The sequence below is a fragment of the Pseudozyma flocculosa genome (assembly GCF_000417875.1).
Source record: "Pseudozyma flocculosa PF-1 unplaced genomic scaffold scaffold00019, whole genome shotgun sequence".
Lineage (NCBI taxonomy): Eukaryota > Fungi > Basidiomycota > Ustilaginomycetes > Ustilaginales > Ustilaginaceae > Pseudozyma > Pseudozyma flocculosa.
Genome location: NW_006920887.1, coordinates 74,579 through 89,645, shown reverse-complemented (window position 1 = coordinate 89,645; position 15,067 = coordinate 74,579). Strand labels below are relative to the sequence as shown.

Genomic DNA, 15,067 nt, shown 5'->3' with positions numbered 1-15,067 from the left:
CCGGCGGCTCCGGCAGCGGCGCTTCGTCTTGCCCACCGGGTGCGCGGGCGGGCCGGAAACATGCTGTGGCCAGCATCATCGTCGCCGTCGCCCTGGTGCTCCGCTGCCAGTCGCGGCGCCGCTCCGTTGGCCGTCGGCGTGTGGTCGCCGGCAGCTCCGCGCTCAAAGGCGTCGAGCGTAGGATAGCTGCTCTCGAACTCGGAGGCAGTCGGGACGTGCGGGAAGTGCGGTGCGCCGTCTGGAGCGGCAGATCCATCGGCGGCCGGCGCCTGCTGCCCACGGTCGTGGGACTGGAGGCCGCGAAGGGCGTTGCTGACGGCATGCATCGAGAAGCTGTCGTCGTGCGGCAGCGTGGGCGAGGCGAAGCCGTCCCTGGCAACGGGAGGCTCTGGCTCGTCGTCGCTGCCGCGGTCGTCCCTCTCGGCGAGGGCCTCAAGCTGCGAGGCGAGGTCGCCGGTGCGTGGGAGCTGGCCGACACTAGCGCCGCCGATGCTGCCATCCGAAAGCGAGCTGGAGCGCGCACGGCCATCGGGTGCGCCGTTGCCGGTGCCGCCGATGCCGCCGTCGACTCCGGCGCCCCTCAATGCCTGCAGCCGCTCCGCCAGCGATGCGCTCATCCGCGTGTGGGCGCCGTGGCGCGAGCCCAGCACCTCTGTCCCCGCCGCGGTGGGCGCATCGGTCCCGCCGCCCTGCTCGCGCTCGGCGGCATTGAGGCCGCCATCCTGGGCCGGAGACCCGGTGGGCATGCCACCGGCCTCGGCTGCGGGCTGGCCGTCGTATGCGCCGCTGCCAGGCTGGCCCCGCTCCGAGGCCTTGGCGCGGTTCTCGTGCTCCTTTGCCTGGGCCTCTCTCTGTTGCAGCGCATTCTTTTCCTCGCGCATCCTCAGCTGCTCCTCGATCCTCTTGGTGCGGTCGATGAAAGCCGGCACTTGCTGCAGGTGCCAACAACGGGCGCAGGTGGTTCAAGCATGGACGCCGGAGAGGGGAGAGAGGCTGTCAGCCATCGCGAGAGCGTCGATCTCGGTCAGGTCCGCCGCCACGGCCGTCTCACCTGCATCAGCTCGTTGTAGGCCTGGTAGACGGGGCCGCGGCCTTTTTGGATCTTGGGCCAGTCATCGTGCTTGGAGATGAACGAGGCGACGCCGGCGGCCTTGAGGTAGTTGACAAAGGCGACCTCTAGCTGGCCCTGGGCATCCGCGGCCTGGGCCTTTTCGAGGAGCGCATTGGCGCCGCCGATGTAGGAGCGGACGGAGAAGGACGAGTCGAGCTTGGGGGCGGCCTGCTTGCGCAGGTTGATGGGGTGGTTGGGCGAGAGGAAGCTGGAGCCCGAGGATCCGTTGGCGGCGGGCATCTTGGCGGCTGCGGTGGCGGTGGTAGTCGCAGTCGCAGTGGCAGTGGCAGTGGCAGTGGCAGTTGGCATCGGCAGCGTTGGCAGACAGACGGCCTCGAGGCAGCCGGAGCGGCACGGCTGAACTACGAGGAGCTGCGCCGTACCCAGCGGCGGGCAGAGCGTTTCCGGCACCGGTGCAGAGATGGGCGGGCTACCTGGGTGAGCTGTCTAGTCTAGGAGGGTCAGCTGTGTGGGTGCACAGCAGAGACAGCAAGGGCAGACGGTCTGGAGAGACGGGGTGGCGACCGGCTGTTGCGCTTCGAGTTGCAGACCTGCCGGCTGTGGCCTCGGTGCCAGCAGGGTGTTGGCCGGTGAGCGCGAGGCTGAGCGCAGCGAGATCGGCGAGTCCAGGCAATCGATACGCTTGGTCGGTCTGTGCGCTGCTGCTGACTCGATAGTCGCGGCTGAGCCAAGGATGCGCTCGGTAGCGGCGTCGTCGAAGCAAGGTGGCGGAAGCTGTATCGACGCTTGCCGGAACGGAAGATGGGCTGAGGTTGGTGGGCGTGAAAGCACTGGCAGTGTGCGGCGTGGTGTGGTGACCTCCAGCGAGCGTGGTGAGTGGCGTGCTGGGTGCTGGGTGGTGGGTGATGGTGGTGGTGGTGCCAATGGCGGTGGCGGTGGCGGTGGCGGTGGTGATGAAGACGATGAGGGTTCGTCGGGAAGCTCGTCTCGGCGGCACCGCCTCGTCGAGTGGGCCGGTCTCTCCGGGCCATCCCCATGCCCGCTTGGGCCTGGACCTGGACCTGAACCTGGACCTGGCCCCCCCGCGCTGGCCTCGGATGCAGCAGCAGCAGCAGCAGCAGCCGCCAGCCATCGACGACATCAGGCAGCCGGCCAGCCAGGCGAAGCCAGCAGGCAGGGTGGCCCGGGACCCTTGTCAGCCGGCGCCCCGCCCTGCCGCCCGCCCGCCCTCGTTCGCTCCCTCGCTCGCTCGCATTTTCTCCGATTTTCGCTCGCCTTTTTCGCGGGCTAGGCCATGGCTTTCAGGGCCAGCTGCCCCGCCCCACGTCCTCGACCCACGCTGAACCCGCTCCAGAGGGCCGCTCGAAGCTCCGTCTGGTCGCCACCGGTCACTCATAGACCTCAAAAGCGATTCCGGGTGGTAGGGCAACAAAGTCGGTCGCTCCGCCATTCTCGGACCGCACACGTCGTGGATCCGGCCATGTTGGCGGGGCCCAGGCACGTCAATTCTCCTCTGTGTCTCTACTTCGTGCCGACTAGCCAGCTACACGGTGGCCTCCATCCTCGTCGCTCCCTTCGCCCTTCGGCCCTTTCGCCTCGCTGACGGCGCTGCCATCAGGCGTGTCGGCCGAGGCGCTCCAGGCACTCCTTGCCCTGCTCGTACCACTCGGCCCGCGAGATCCAGAAGCTGTCGCGGTTCTTCATAATGTCGGCCAGCACAGCGCCGCCCAGGAACACCATGTGCTTCCTTCGTGGCGGGTCCTCGATCCGGATCTTGAAGTTCTGCGGGGAGAGGGGTGCGGGGCCAGAGGAGGGGATGCACGAGGTGTTCAGCGACGTGTCACTTTGCGCGCGGCTGCCCGGACCTCTTCCGCGGGGGGACCCACCTTCAACCTCGAGCCGTCGCCGTTGAGCACGCGGGTGAGGTAGAGCTGCTTCATCTCCTTTTCCAGCCTCGAGGGCAGGCCCGGGTACATGGAGCTGCCTCCGCTCAGCACAATGTGCTTGTACAGCTCGGAGCGCGTGTCGACGGCCGCAGACTGGATCGTGTTGAACAGCAGCTCGGCCACGCCCGGCTGCTCGACGTCGACCAGGTGCGGCTGGAACATGCACTCGGGCGCCTCGAAGCGCTCCGAGCCCACCTTGATCACCCGCCCGTCGGGCAGCGTGTACGACTCGACCAGCGTCGTCGTCTCCTCGGACAGCTTCTTGTCCAGGTCCAGGTCATAGCTGCGAGGCGGTCCGGAGCATAAGGGGGGCCAGGCTCGTCAGCTCGAGCTCGCACTCGCAATACGGCCTCGACTCTGGGGCCCGGCCGGACTGCCCCGCCGCGTGCTCACCTCATGTAGCACAGCTTCTCCTTGATCTGTCGCACCGTCTCAAAGTCGGCGGTGCGGTTAAAGGCGTAGCCGCGCAGCAGCAGCAGCTTGATCAGGTACCGCGTCACGTCGCGGCCCGCCACGTCGAGACGCTTGGTGAGGTGCGGCAGCGCAAAGCCCTCGTAGACGGGCACCACGTGGGTCACGCCGTCGCCCGAGTCGACGACGACGCCCGTCTGGAGGCCCTGGGCGTAGAGCGTCAGCACCGCCTGGATAGCAATGTAGACGCCGTCGAAGCCGTACTCCTCGAACATGATCTGGCACATTTCCTCGCGGTTGCGCTTGGGGTTCATCGGGGGCTCGGTGAGCAGGATCTTGCGCCCCTGCGGGTCGATGCGCAGCTTCTCGTCGAATGTGTAGTTCCAGACTGGCCAGCGAGCGGAGCCAGCGAAAGGGACCAGAGGACGGGGTTCGCAAGGACGACGAGGGGACGAGGGGTCGAAGAGACGAGGGAGGGAGGGGACGCGGGTCAGCTGCTGGGCTTCGACGAGGGTCCGGGGATGACACGGGGCCCCTGCCAGGCCGGCGTCGCACTCACCATGTCGCATGTCGCCAAAGTCCTTTACGATGCCGTGCTCCATGGGCTGGGTGATCTGCAGGTAGTTGCGCAGCTCCTCGGCCTCGGTGCCCACCATGATGTCCTTGATCTGCGTTCCCGTGTTGCTCGAGAGGGCATCGCGCTCCTCGGTACGCAGGATCGGCCGGCCGACGATCGAGGGAAAGACGAACTCGGGGAAGTTGGAGCCCGCATAGCCGACCTTGACGAACTGAGGGGCGGTGTCGGCGGCGGTGGCGGGTCATTCAAGGGTCAAGGAGGGAAAGGACAGCGTGTCAGTCGTCGCGCTTCTCGTCTGCGCCATGAGGGCCATACCGGTTTCTACGCTGCCATGCGCTGCCCTGCCACTCACGCCGGTACCGTTGTCGACGACGACGGGTCTATCGGCCATGGTGTCGGTGGTTTCGTAGCCTGTGCGGGAGCGGTGGTCGGTGTTCGGTGGTCGGAGGGTGAGGGTGAGGGGATCGTCGGCCTAGTGCTCCTCGGCCGTCGTGCGGATGCGAAGGGGTGGCGATGCGGCGACGATGGAGGATGATGCAGTGCCGGTCGGTTTTTGGCTCGACAGTGCTGAGTGCGCGGCGTGCAATGCGAGACGAAGGCTGAATGGGTGGATGGATGGGTGCGAGCGAGGATGGTCGAGTTGAGGTGAGGCCAAAGTGGAGATCCCCCCCGCCAGGCGGCCCCCGCTCGCCCTCAGCGCCCGCACCGCCTCGCCGCCTCGCCGCCCCGCGCTCAGAGGCTCGGGGGACGATCGTCTGGCTTCGCTCGCCCCAAGCCCCAAATCGGCGGGCCAAACGCTGCCTGGGCCCGGGCTCGTCTGCTTGGCCTGGCCTGTGCGCGCTGGGCCGCCGAGCCACGCGGCGTTGCTCGGCTCTCGCTCCGCCCTTTGCGATTTCTTCTCGCTGAGGCCTAACCCTCCGTGCCCTGCCCAGCCCTACCCTCACGACCCGCCATCACATCCTCTCTCGCCTCGCAGCAGCACCACCACCAAACCCACTGCGCCGACACTCCCATCGCATCTGTGTCTGTCGAGGGGAGTAAGGGGCCCGACTGGCTGGCTCCGCGATGGCGTCGTACCAGCAACATCGGCCTTCGCCGAGGGCGCCGCCGCTGCAGCTCGACCAGTGGAGCAATGCAAAGGCGCCCCTCTCTGGGCCGCAGCGCACCTCGGTCAATCGCCTGGCCGACTGGCTGCACCGCAACTCTGCAGAGTACAAGGTGTCGCTCGCCGCCCATCCACCTACCCATCGGGATCCTCCCGACGGACCACCCGCGTTGGCCACGGGGGTCACGCTCAAGGGCGAGGCGGTTAAGCCGGGACCATCGGAGCGACTCCCGACAGCTTCGGATGAGCAGCCGGCGTCGACCAGCACAGCCACATCGACGACAACAGGAGCAGGAGCAGGAGCAGCAGCAGCCACAACGACATCGTCCGGCGCCATCGCTCTGCCTGACCCTGCCGCCCCCCTGGCCTCTGCGCAGGACTTTTTGGCGTGGTTCACTTCGCTCAGCGCCTCGATCACGTCGGCCACGCAGACTTCGCACCAGCGGGCGCTCGCCGACGTGGCTGCCTCGACCGCCTCGGTGCGCTCGCTGCTGAGCCAGCTCGAGTCGTGCCAGGTCAACGTGTCCGAGCTGCGCGCCGGCTCAGCCTTTGTCGAAGACTCTTCGCGCGACCTCCGCGACGAGGCACAGGCGCTCCTCGACTCGCAGCTGCACCTCGACGTCCTCTCCGACGACATCGTCTCGCGCCTCTCGTTCTTCACCCTCCTCCCCTACGCCACCGCCCTCCTCAGCTCGCCCGACCCGTCTGTCGTCCACTCGCAGGAGTTTCTCGACCTCCTCGACCAGCTCGAGATGGCCCTCGTCTTTCTCCAGCAGCAGCCCGCCAGCGCCTACCGTGACGCCGCCCTCTACCGCATGCGCTACGCCCAGTGCGTCACCCGAGGCGCCACCCTCGCCAAACTCGCAGTCTGCCGCGGAATGCGCGAGGCGGGCGACGACCTCGCAGCGCGGGTCAAGGGCGTCGAGGATGCCAGGACCGCCAGGGACAAGGACAAGGACAAGGGCAAGGGCAAGGGCAAGGAGAGGGAGACGCAGGGGGCGGCAGGCGAAGCATCCCCGCTGCCCGACGATCTGGTCGACGCCCTCTATCCGAGCCAGTCGCCGCTCATCACCAAGCTCCGTCCGCTCATCCACGAGCTCGAGCGGAGGGCGTACCCCGCAGCCGTCGACCCGACGGACCCGGCCGCGGATGGGGGCGACAGCAAGGCGGACAGCCCGCCGAGCAACGCGCCAGAGTTTGAGTCGCTGCTCGACGAGTGCAGAAGTGCGTGGTTCGCGGCGCGGAGGCCCATCCTGACCAAGCTGGTCGGCTCGGTGATCGCCGGCATCGAGGCGGCTGCAGCCGCAGCAGCAGCGACAGCGAACGACGCCGCTGCTGGAGCCGACGCCGCTGGTAAGAGCCTAGAGAGACTCAGCGCCGACGGTCTGTCCGCGATCCGCTGGCTGGTCGACCGCGAGATCGAGGCGTACCGCGGCTTCTTCATCGCGCCGGCTGGACGCAAGGCGACTCCGCTGGCCGCCGCCGCCGCCCCCCTCGATGCCGAGCCTCAGCTCAAGGCCTACCTCCAGAGCTTCGTCGATGCGCTGCAGAACCGCCTGCGTCCGCGCATCCTCAAGGAGACGCGGGTCGGAGCCCTGGCCCGGGTCTGCCGCGTCTTCCTGGACCACCGCACGACGCCCGACCAGACCTCGGACCAGTCGCCGCTGGCCGCTACATCGGTGCTGGCCCACTCGCTGCTGCACGAGACCCAGATCCGCCTCATCTTTCGCGCGCAGGCGGCCATCTCTGGCGAGATCGGCACTTTTGCACCCAAGGAGGACCGGGGCCACCTCGACTTTCCAGAGGCGATCCACGCGATCAAGTCGCGGGCGCGCAACTCTTCGTCCCTCGCAGTGCAGCGCACCAGCCAGCACCAGCGCGGCAAGAGCGGCGCAGGCCTGCTCGACGCCGCCGCCGCCATGGCATCGTCCGAGGCCACCGGGTCCACGTCTGCGTCCCGCGCAGGCAGGGACGGCAGCGAGCTGCGCCTGTTCCAGCTCGTCGAGGGGTCGCGCTCGTCGTACTACCCGCCCGTCGTGGCGCTCGTCGACCTGCTGGACCAGCTGCAGGGCCTGATTGCGCCCAAGGCGTTCCGCGAGCTGGCCACCGAGGGCGTCGAGAGCTGCCGCAAGGCCGTCGAGCGGGGCAGCGATCTGCTCGTCAAGCGGCGCAGGGGCGGCGTGGACCGCGAGGACGGCTGGCTCTTCTGCATCCGGCACTACGAGATCCTGCGCGAGGTCGTCGTCAGCGTCGACCTGGCCTCGCAGCAGCAGCAGGGCGGCCACGGTGCATCTTCGACGACGGCCGTTGCCACCGCGGCCGCTACCGCCACCGCCGCAGCAGCCACCAAGGAGGAAGAGGAGGAGGCGCAGGCGGCAGCGACGATGGCCGCGTCGAGGAGCATCGTCGACCTCTCGAGCCTGACGGGCGCCATCAACTCGCTGTGGAGCAGCACGGGCCGGCTGCTCTACCCTTCGTCCGACGTCGGACCGGCGCACGGTGCCGCTGGGGCGCGCGACGATCCGCGGGTGAATGCGAACCTCGAGGCGCAGCTGCGCTCCACGATCGACGCCGTGGCGCAGCTGTGGTCGGACGCCATCGTGCTGCCGCTGCGCGTCTACGTCGATACGCACAGGGCGGCGGCGGCGGCCGCCGCCGCCCGGGAAAAGGTCGAGGGCACGCTGCAGGCGCTCACGACGTGCATCGAGAGCGTGGCCGAGGAAAAGGGCGACAAGGCCCGCCTCTGGATCGAGGACGACGAGGTCAAGCGCGGGCTCGTCGAGATTGTCGTACAGAAGGTGCTCCTGCGGTATCGCGAGTTTCTCGGGGCGCTCGGAGACCACGCGGGCCAGGTCGGGGCGCCGAGCGAGGACGAGGTGGCCGGACAGGTGCGGACCAGGTTTGCCGGCGGCGATGACGAGCGGGCCGCATAGCCCAGCAAGCAGAAGCAGAAGCTCACGGGCTTTCGCAGGGAGCACGCTGGACCTCTGGCGAGTTCCTGCGCAGCCGGCCGGGGCTGGCCAGCACCACCGACTTCATTTTCTTGCGACCAACCGTGCCTGACGCGGCACCATGCAGAGATAGGGCGCGGTGGAAAGAGACTGACGCGGCCTCTCAACCGCTCAGCGCCGCTCCGCGAACGAGCACAGTCTGGCCACAAAGGGCAGGAGGCCAAGCCAGAACGGCACGGCAGGAGTCACGTTTGGCGTTCTCTTTGGCGCGGACCGACTGACCTGAGAAGATGGACGAGATCAGCGACAGCTGGTGCCTGTGCTGCCTCAGCCCTCTCCAGACAGATGAAGGCCAGCCAGCCCGGTTCGTCGCTTCTTGCCTCTCGACCACCACCCCCTCTTCTTTCTTCGGCTCAGCTCCATCTCATCGCGCCGCCCTGTGACTCTCACCAAACGCTCGACAGCTCCGCCGCCATCCCTCGCACTACCGACTCGGCTGTCCGCCTATCCATCGCCCGTTTGAGTGGATGACCCAATATTTCCAATTCGACATGAACGGAGGCGCCCGCGTCACGCCCTTGGGTGTCATCGGATCCTGTGGTCCTTACAGCATGCAGCCTGCCCGTCAGCTCGATGAGGGCGATCCTCCCACCCTCAATCGCGAGGCCTTTCTGGTCAAGTACCCAGACGGTACGCTGAGCGGCATCTGGGCAATTTCGGACGTCATCATCGAGTTCAAGCCCGCGTATACGGCATCGATGCGATGCGTTCCCGACCATCTGCCTCGCTATTGCTCTTACAACCAGCACACGCTCATTGTGGGTGTGCCTGCCGCAATCACGACCGATATGCGCGCCAAGTTCAAGAACATCCTCGCGTCGGACTGCGGCTCTGAGCACGAAGGCTACAAGTGGTTCGAGGCCAAGACGAGCCCTCAGACCGAGTTCACCATCAACTACGCCCCGGATCGACCGCGACGATGCCGGACCTGGAGAGCTTCATGCAGGAAGCCAAGAGCTCCGTGCTCTGCGACGTGGGGTTCAAGTTCAGCACCACGGTCAATAAGAAGCACCCCCAGGGCGAGCTGTATGCGACCGTCGTCAACGTCCACGTCAAGGACCTCACCGACAAGGCGTCTCGTCGCACCGTCATGCGCCTCGACAACGTCGCCAGCAACACGGACGTCGACTTGGGCTTCCTCAAGAAGCTCGAGGAGCGCGGACTGCACTCCAAGGAGAGCCCTCTGGACCAGCGCGTCAAGAAAGAGGAGGCCTGACAGCCGCCTCGACTCGAGTTCGCCCTCGTCGCTCGCCAGAAGACCCCGGCTGGTCCTGCGCCGGCCCCGGAGGCGCTTAGCACAGCCTCGTCGACACTCTGGCGCTGGCTCGGAAAAATGAAACGGTGTCCGCCTTTTTGTCGGAGCCCAAGTCGTCAACAGCATCGCGGCGCCAATCAGCACCTGCAACATGCGCCTCGCTGCTCGCGCCACAAGATAGTCCTACCCTGTCGTGTCCGGAGATTCACCCACGTCGTCGCCGTACGCCTTTGCAGGACAAGCGGAGAAGCCACACGATGATGCGATGCGGCGGAGCGAGGTCCTTTGCTTGCGCGACTCTCGACGGGGCCGACCATGCGACTCTCTCCGCTCCCGTCCTCCGTGTAGCTCCTTTCCGCATCCACGATTCGTCCGATACCTTTTGACTTTGTCGCCTCGCATCGAAGCCAAGCGATCCGCTCGGCCCTCCCCATCGCCCTCACTCCCGAATCGATCTGATCCGTTCACCACCTCCTTCCGGCGAAGGGCTGAACTGTCCAATCGCCGTTGCATGCCGTCGAGCGGATCCTCTTTCCGCCGACGCCAAGCAGGGAGCGGAAGCGGAAGCGGCCCTCGACTTTTGCCGCTCCTCTGTTGCTCCTCCGCCTCCCGTGGCGTAGACGGTCCGGGGCAGTCGGTGAGGGACGAAGGTATAAAGAGGGCGAGCTGACAACCCTCCTCCCTCTTCTCCTTCACGCCTGATCTCCACGCCAGCCTCGCCTATCCTCCGATTACGCCTCTTGACATTCGCCCTCCATCCCACTCCTTGTACCTCACCATACGTCACCCGTTCAACGACATCGTCGCCCCGTTCTTGCTTCGCCACATCACCTCACAGCTCGCGAGCCACAACTGCGCTACACTACCCGACGACCGCACGCACCTCTGGCCACAAAGCTGATCCACGATGGCGTCCACCGCTTACACCAAGCTCAGCAACGATGGCAAGTCGATCCGCCTCTCCTCCCAGGCTTACATCACCACCGAGAACTATCAAGATGTCGGCCTGCGAGTGAGGCACGATGATTCGAGCAGATACATCCTCGAGGCCGTGTGGCAGTATCCGGACGGTGCGGAGAGCACCTTTGCCTTTCTGTCGGGAGTGGTGGTCGACTACAATCCCGATCGGCTTGACGACGGTTTCCGCGAAGGCGTTCCGTCTCTGTGCATGACCGGCGAGACTCTCTGCATCGGCGTTCCCGACGACATCATGGGTCACATCGTAATGAACCTTCGACTCGCCGTCCTCAACAAATATCCGGCCTGTGATTTGGTCGACCAGAGCAAGAAGCACAACGGCTTCTCCTGGCTCACCGCCGACGCGGAGTGCATCAACGGGTTCACCTTGAGGAAAAGTAACGGGAGCATCCGCCGCATCAAGTACCACTGCACCTGGCAGGAAGAGATCAGGAGCTCTTTGGTCTGCGACATCGCCGCCATCGTCCGCGTTCACCAAGACGCCGCGGGTAGCTGGAGCGAACTCGACTTCAATATTAGCTGCGTCCACGTCTGGGACCTCACGACAACTTCGGCCCCTCTCACTCTCAATCTCATTCAGCAGTCCCCTACACGCAAGGAGGCCAGCAAAGCTCTGCTGGAGAAGATCAAGCCGCATCGACGCAGCTGAATCTGTGGGCTCACGAGGGCATACATGCACCGCTGAAGCCAACGTCCTCGCCGCCTGAGCGCGATCCAGCCAAGAGCGGTCTAGCCTTCTCTCGATCGCCCCAGACCTCAAATCTTGCTTTCGACCCGGGCATGTCCTCTACGAGGCGAAGGGCACCATGGCTCCGTCTGAGACTTCGAACGGCGTCAGGAGGCGGAAGTAGCGAGTCTCATCGTTGAAGAAGAGCAGGCGCCAAGTCCTCCTTCTACGTTGAGCACAAAGCTCTTTAGCACGGCGTCGGGCTCTGCATGTCGCGTCCCTGCTGTCGAGCTCTTCCTCTGCACTTCGTGCTCAGCCAGGCACAGAAGGTCTTCCACCGTGTTCCTTGGCATGTGACAGCTCGTTCTGCCTGCGCCGTGGTAAAGTTTCGAAGCAAATTTGAGCGTGGAGAAACTCCGTTGCGTGCGTGCGTGTATGTGTCTCGTGACGACAAGCAGCGCGATCGAGGAGCGTCAAGAGGGCGCAGTGAGGCCAAGGAGCCGCTCGCGCCTGGCCCGCCTCGCTCAATTCGACAGGCGGGCTGCAGCCTTTTTGCGCTGACGTCCAGCGCGCGCTTGAGGAGCGGCTTCTCTCTCGACCACCACCACCACCACTTCGGGCGGCTGCCCATCGACCTTTGACATCACGCGCTGCTGCACGCCTGCTCCTCACCGCCGAGTCCATCCGCTACGTTGTCACTCAAGATGGGCGGGCCGTACGTCACCTACGAGCACGGCCGCATCTGCATCATGGAGCAGGGCGTCCTTCGCCCAGGCACCGACTTTGCAGTCGAGCTGCGCCCGGACGACCTCGATCACGTCGATGTTGCAGTCCGCTACCCCGACGGCACCACCAGCGCCGTCACCGTCCTTGCAGATGCGGTCATCGAGCATCCAGCCTGCGTCTCGTCCGGCACCTTGCGCTGGTCGCCATCTCGGTCGGTTACGGCAGCCCTCGCCAGTCGGGACCGCAACGCGACGGTGCTCAGCCTCGGTCTGCCTCTCGAGATCTGCCGAGTTTTTCAGTTCAAGGCCATGATGGCCGGCAGGATCCAGCTCCGTTACGAGGATCCAGAGGACAGCGCCTACTCCTGGCACGCGATCGAGGTCGAGGACGACATGGTCTTCACCTACGTCGATCCGGACTCCTCGGTCCACAGCCGCACGCACCTGCCCGCCTTTCTCGACGAGGTCGGCTCGTCTCTCAAGTGCGACGTCGGCGTCACCCTCAGGCTTGAGCGCATGGCAGACGAAGGCGACCTTGTCAGCTTCCGCCCCGTGCATGGCCTCTGCAACGTCCACGTCCACGGCCTCTCCGATGTCTCGACACCGCGCCACATCTTCCAGCTTGACGGCGTTGCCTCGCACCTCCGTCCCGACCCGGATCTGCTTGACAGGGTCAACAAGTCCAGACGCGGAGACGTGGCGGTGGACGCGGGCATCAGCCCCCGACAGCAGCATCTCGACAGGCCGCAGCAGTGACCGGCGCCCTGGCCGACAGGCCCCTCGACGTCTGGCCGGGGATCCTGCGGTCGTTGCCTTCGCCCGAGGAACGCACATGCCTCGCGATGCTTAGACTGGGGTCGGGTTCGATGCCTTCTTTGCGCCTCACCGGCCGAGGGCCGCGACCACCGCCTCGCAGACCCTCGGCGGTCTCTGCGGTGCCAACACCTTCAAATCGCGGGCAGAAGCCGTTTCTGAACGCATTGGTGCAGAGCGAGCTCAGGTGCGAGCGAGGAGCCGGTCGAGTGCCGTCGAGGCTGCCGCTGCCGGCCGTGAGGTTCCTCATCCCTTTTTCCGGACACCTCGGCTGCCACCACGCCGCTTCGGGGCGCCGTTAGGCACCAGATGAGGTCCGCGCGCTGTATGATCGGCTGTGGAGCGGCGCCGCCCTGCCTTGCGGCTCTTCCCCCCTCATGATGGGAGTGAAGGACGGGCGCAGCAAGTTCGGCAGCGCAGGCGACGACAACGCTATCGGCGCAGCCTCAGCGCGAAGTCAGGCAGACCCGCCCATCAGACGGCCGAGCAGACGCTTGGTTCAGGAGCGCAGAGAAGCTGTGCCCTCCGCACCAGAGGATCTGCTGGGCTCTCCCTGCTCGCGAGCATACATAAGAGCAGCTCGCGCCCTCCGACGGCTGTCCTCCTTTCCGAGCTTCCACATCATCCCTTTCACTTCGATTCCGACAGCATGTCGACCAACACCTTCGCCAGCTTCACCAACGAAGGCGAGGTCCGCTTCACTTCGAACGCGGTCATCACGCCCGAAAATGTCAACAGCACGTCAATCAAGCTCCGCGAGCCCAAGCCCTCTACGGGCTCAGTGGAGCGACGTCAGCGTGCTACCTAACGCTTCCGGGCGGTATTGTCAGCACCGTTTTTGTCGTCGGTCGCGGCATCGTCGACTACACGCCCGCTGAGGCGAACCCTGCCGGCTGGTCTCGCAACGACATGCCGCGCTTCTGCGACGCGGCTGCGCGCAGCACCCTGTGCGTGGGCCTGCCCTCCAAGGTCATGAGTGGTATAGTGGCCAAGATCAATGCCGATCCGCTCGTCAACGTCACTGGAAAAGGCCAGCTGTACGGCAACTACTCGTGGTTCTTCGCCCAGACGCTCCCCGCGACGGCCTTTACGCTGACCCTCAAGCAGGGCAACATCACCAAGATGGACAGCTTCCAAGCGTTTCTCAAGAAGGTCAAGAGCTCGGTGCTGTGCGACGTCGGCCTCAAGATCGACGTCGTATTCCTGGGCCCTCCGAGACTGTTCGGCTTGCTGCAGGACACGCGTCTCGAGGTGACGATCGTCAATCTTCATGTCCGAGACCTTACCGAGCTGTCCCCTCCTCGCACCGTCGTAGCCGTCGAGACTGTCGCCACCGACGGCGCGGTCAACGAGGCTCTCGTCAAGAAGCTCGCGGATCGCGGTATCCACCTGACTGGCGGCACGCTGCGCCACTCGACCAACACCGGTGGAGGCAGCAAGCGCGATGCTCCGACCGACGGCAAGCGCGATGGCCGTTCCAGCGCCAAGGCCGTCAAGCAAGAGGCTCCAGGCAACGCCTTCGGGTCGACCTCGCGCTAGATGCACAGCAGCATCGTCTGGCTCCCGTCCGCGTCCAGTGAGGCCTTCAATGGACTCGCTAGACCGCACGAGTCAGCGGCGACCCTCTTCTCCGTCGTTCCCTCGGCCCCGCAGTTCCGGCCCAACGCTCAGATGCATGCCGCCTCGCCAGCTCCGACAAGGCAGCGCACGTCTCTTCCCCGCCGAACCACGCACGATGATCCGGACAAACAGGCCCGCCCGACTCCTCTCCCGACGTCACCATCCGGCATGCGGCTTGACTGCGCAAGAAGACGAAAGTCTCTCGCGCCTGCCTCCCTTTCGCTCACCTTTGAGCGCTACCCGCCGCAATGAATTTTTGACGCCGCCCGTGTCATTGTCGAGGTGTGCTGGCGTCTTCGGCGGCGGCTCGGTGCGGAACGGACAGGCGCGATCCGTCTCGTCCGGCACCATCGCTAGACCTGGGAAAAAGGCGCCTGGTCGTTCATGCCGTGCTTCCTCTTCCACCATCTCGTCGAGGCGGAGGCTCTGCGCTTCGGCTCAGCGACCCAAGCATTCTAGGGTTCTCACGCCATGCCTTTCCGCCTCTCTGCTGATTCTGGCCTCGTGATGCGGAACAAGAGCCGTCCAGCTGCGCTCCTCGCTCCGCCTCCGTCCGAGTCAAGAGGTAGCTCTCTGCGGCGGCCGAGCGGAAGCGGAAGCGGCCCTTCGACCTTGGTCGATCTCCATTGAGGCAATCGAGCGGCCCGCCACCTTGGGCGGTCCCTTTCAAAGTGCTGCTCCAACCGGCGCGGGACGGAGGCAACACCGCTCTTGTACCTTCCGCGTCGGGATCGGCCGTAGAGAGGCGGAAGCGGAAGTGACTGCTCGATTGACCCTCCTTTTACGCGGCGCCGTCGATTGAGCAGTCTCTTTCAGCGCAGCTTCTTTGGCATGGGCGGGCGGAGGTGGCGTCAAAGGGTGAAAAGCGCAGAGGTTGGACGCCACCC

The 15,067-nt window shown here is 65.8% G+C and overlaps 7 protein-coding genes across 7 annotated transcripts in view; 5 read left to right on the top strand and 2 right to left on the bottom strand.

Moving 5' to 3' along the window:
* The window catches only part of PFL1_06935 (uncharacterized protein), a gene marked incomplete at both ends in the record, with an annotated part of 5,564 nt that extends 4,213 nt beyond the window's left edge, over window positions 1–1,351 (bottom strand). Inside the window, 2 exons of the mRNA XM_007882986.1 lie at window positions 37–932; window positions 1,052–1,351. Coding sequence (XP_007881177.1) covers window positions 37–932; window positions 1,052–1,351 — 1,196 coding nt within the window. The remainder of the gene's footprint in view (window positions 1–36; window positions 933–1,051) is intronic.
* A 1,335-nt stretch (window positions 1,352–2,686) lies between these two features.
* PFL1_05308 (uncharacterized protein) lies at window positions 2,687–4,397 on the bottom strand (the record flags this gene model as incomplete). Its single annotated transcript, XM_007882841.1, has 5 exons — window positions 2,687–2,854; window positions 2,959–3,301; window positions 3,412–3,817; window positions 3,989–4,217; window positions 4,359–4,397. The coding sequence occupies 5 exons, from the start codon at window positions 4,395–4,397 to the stop codon at window positions 2,687–2,689; spliced, it is 1,185 nt and encodes a 394-aa protein (XP_007881032.1).
* Window positions 4,398–5,071: 674 nt separating this feature from the next.
* PFL1_05307 (uncharacterized protein) lies at window positions 5,072–8,044 on the top strand (the record flags this gene model as incomplete). The annotated part of the gene is made up of 1 exon (XM_007882840.1): window positions 5,072–8,044. The coding sequence occupies one exon, from the start codon at window positions 5,072–5,074 to the stop codon at window positions 8,042–8,044; it is 2,973 nt and encodes a 990-aa protein (XP_007881031.1).
* Window positions 8,045–8,613: 569 nt separating this feature from the next.
* Window positions 8,614–9,338, top strand: PFL1_05306 (uncharacterized protein; the record flags this gene model as incomplete). The annotated part of the gene is made up of 2 exons (XM_007882839.1): window positions 8,614–9,005; window positions 9,059–9,338. The coding sequence occupies 2 exons, from the start codon at window positions 8,614–8,616 to the stop codon at window positions 9,336–9,338; spliced, it is 672 nt and encodes a 223-aa protein (XP_007881030.1).
* A 946-nt stretch (window positions 9,339–10,284) lies between these two features.
* On the top strand, window positions 10,285–11,004 carry PFL1_05305 (uncharacterized protein; the record flags this gene model as incomplete). Its single annotated transcript, XM_007882838.1, has 1 exon — window positions 10,285–11,004. One exon carries the CDS (start codon window positions 10,285–10,287, stop codon window positions 11,002–11,004), a length of 720 nt encoding a protein of 239 aa, XP_007881029.1.
* A 722-nt stretch (window positions 11,005–11,726) lies between these two features.
* Window positions 11,727–12,503, top strand: PFL1_05304 (uncharacterized protein; the record flags this gene model as incomplete). Its single annotated transcript, XM_007882837.1, has 1 exon — window positions 11,727–12,503. One exon carries the CDS (start codon window positions 11,727–11,729, stop codon window positions 12,501–12,503), a length of 777 nt encoding a protein of 258 aa, XP_007881028.1.
* A 706-nt stretch (window positions 12,504–13,209) lies between these two features.
* PFL1_05303 (uncharacterized protein) lies at window positions 13,210–14,099 on the top strand (the record flags this gene model as incomplete). Its single annotated transcript, XM_007882836.1, has 2 exons — window positions 13,210–13,341; window positions 13,440–14,099. 2 exons carry the CDS (start codon window positions 13,210–13,212, stop codon window positions 14,097–14,099), a joined length of 792 nt encoding a protein of 263 aa, XP_007881027.1.
* Window positions 14,100–15,067: the final 968 nt, after the last annotated feature.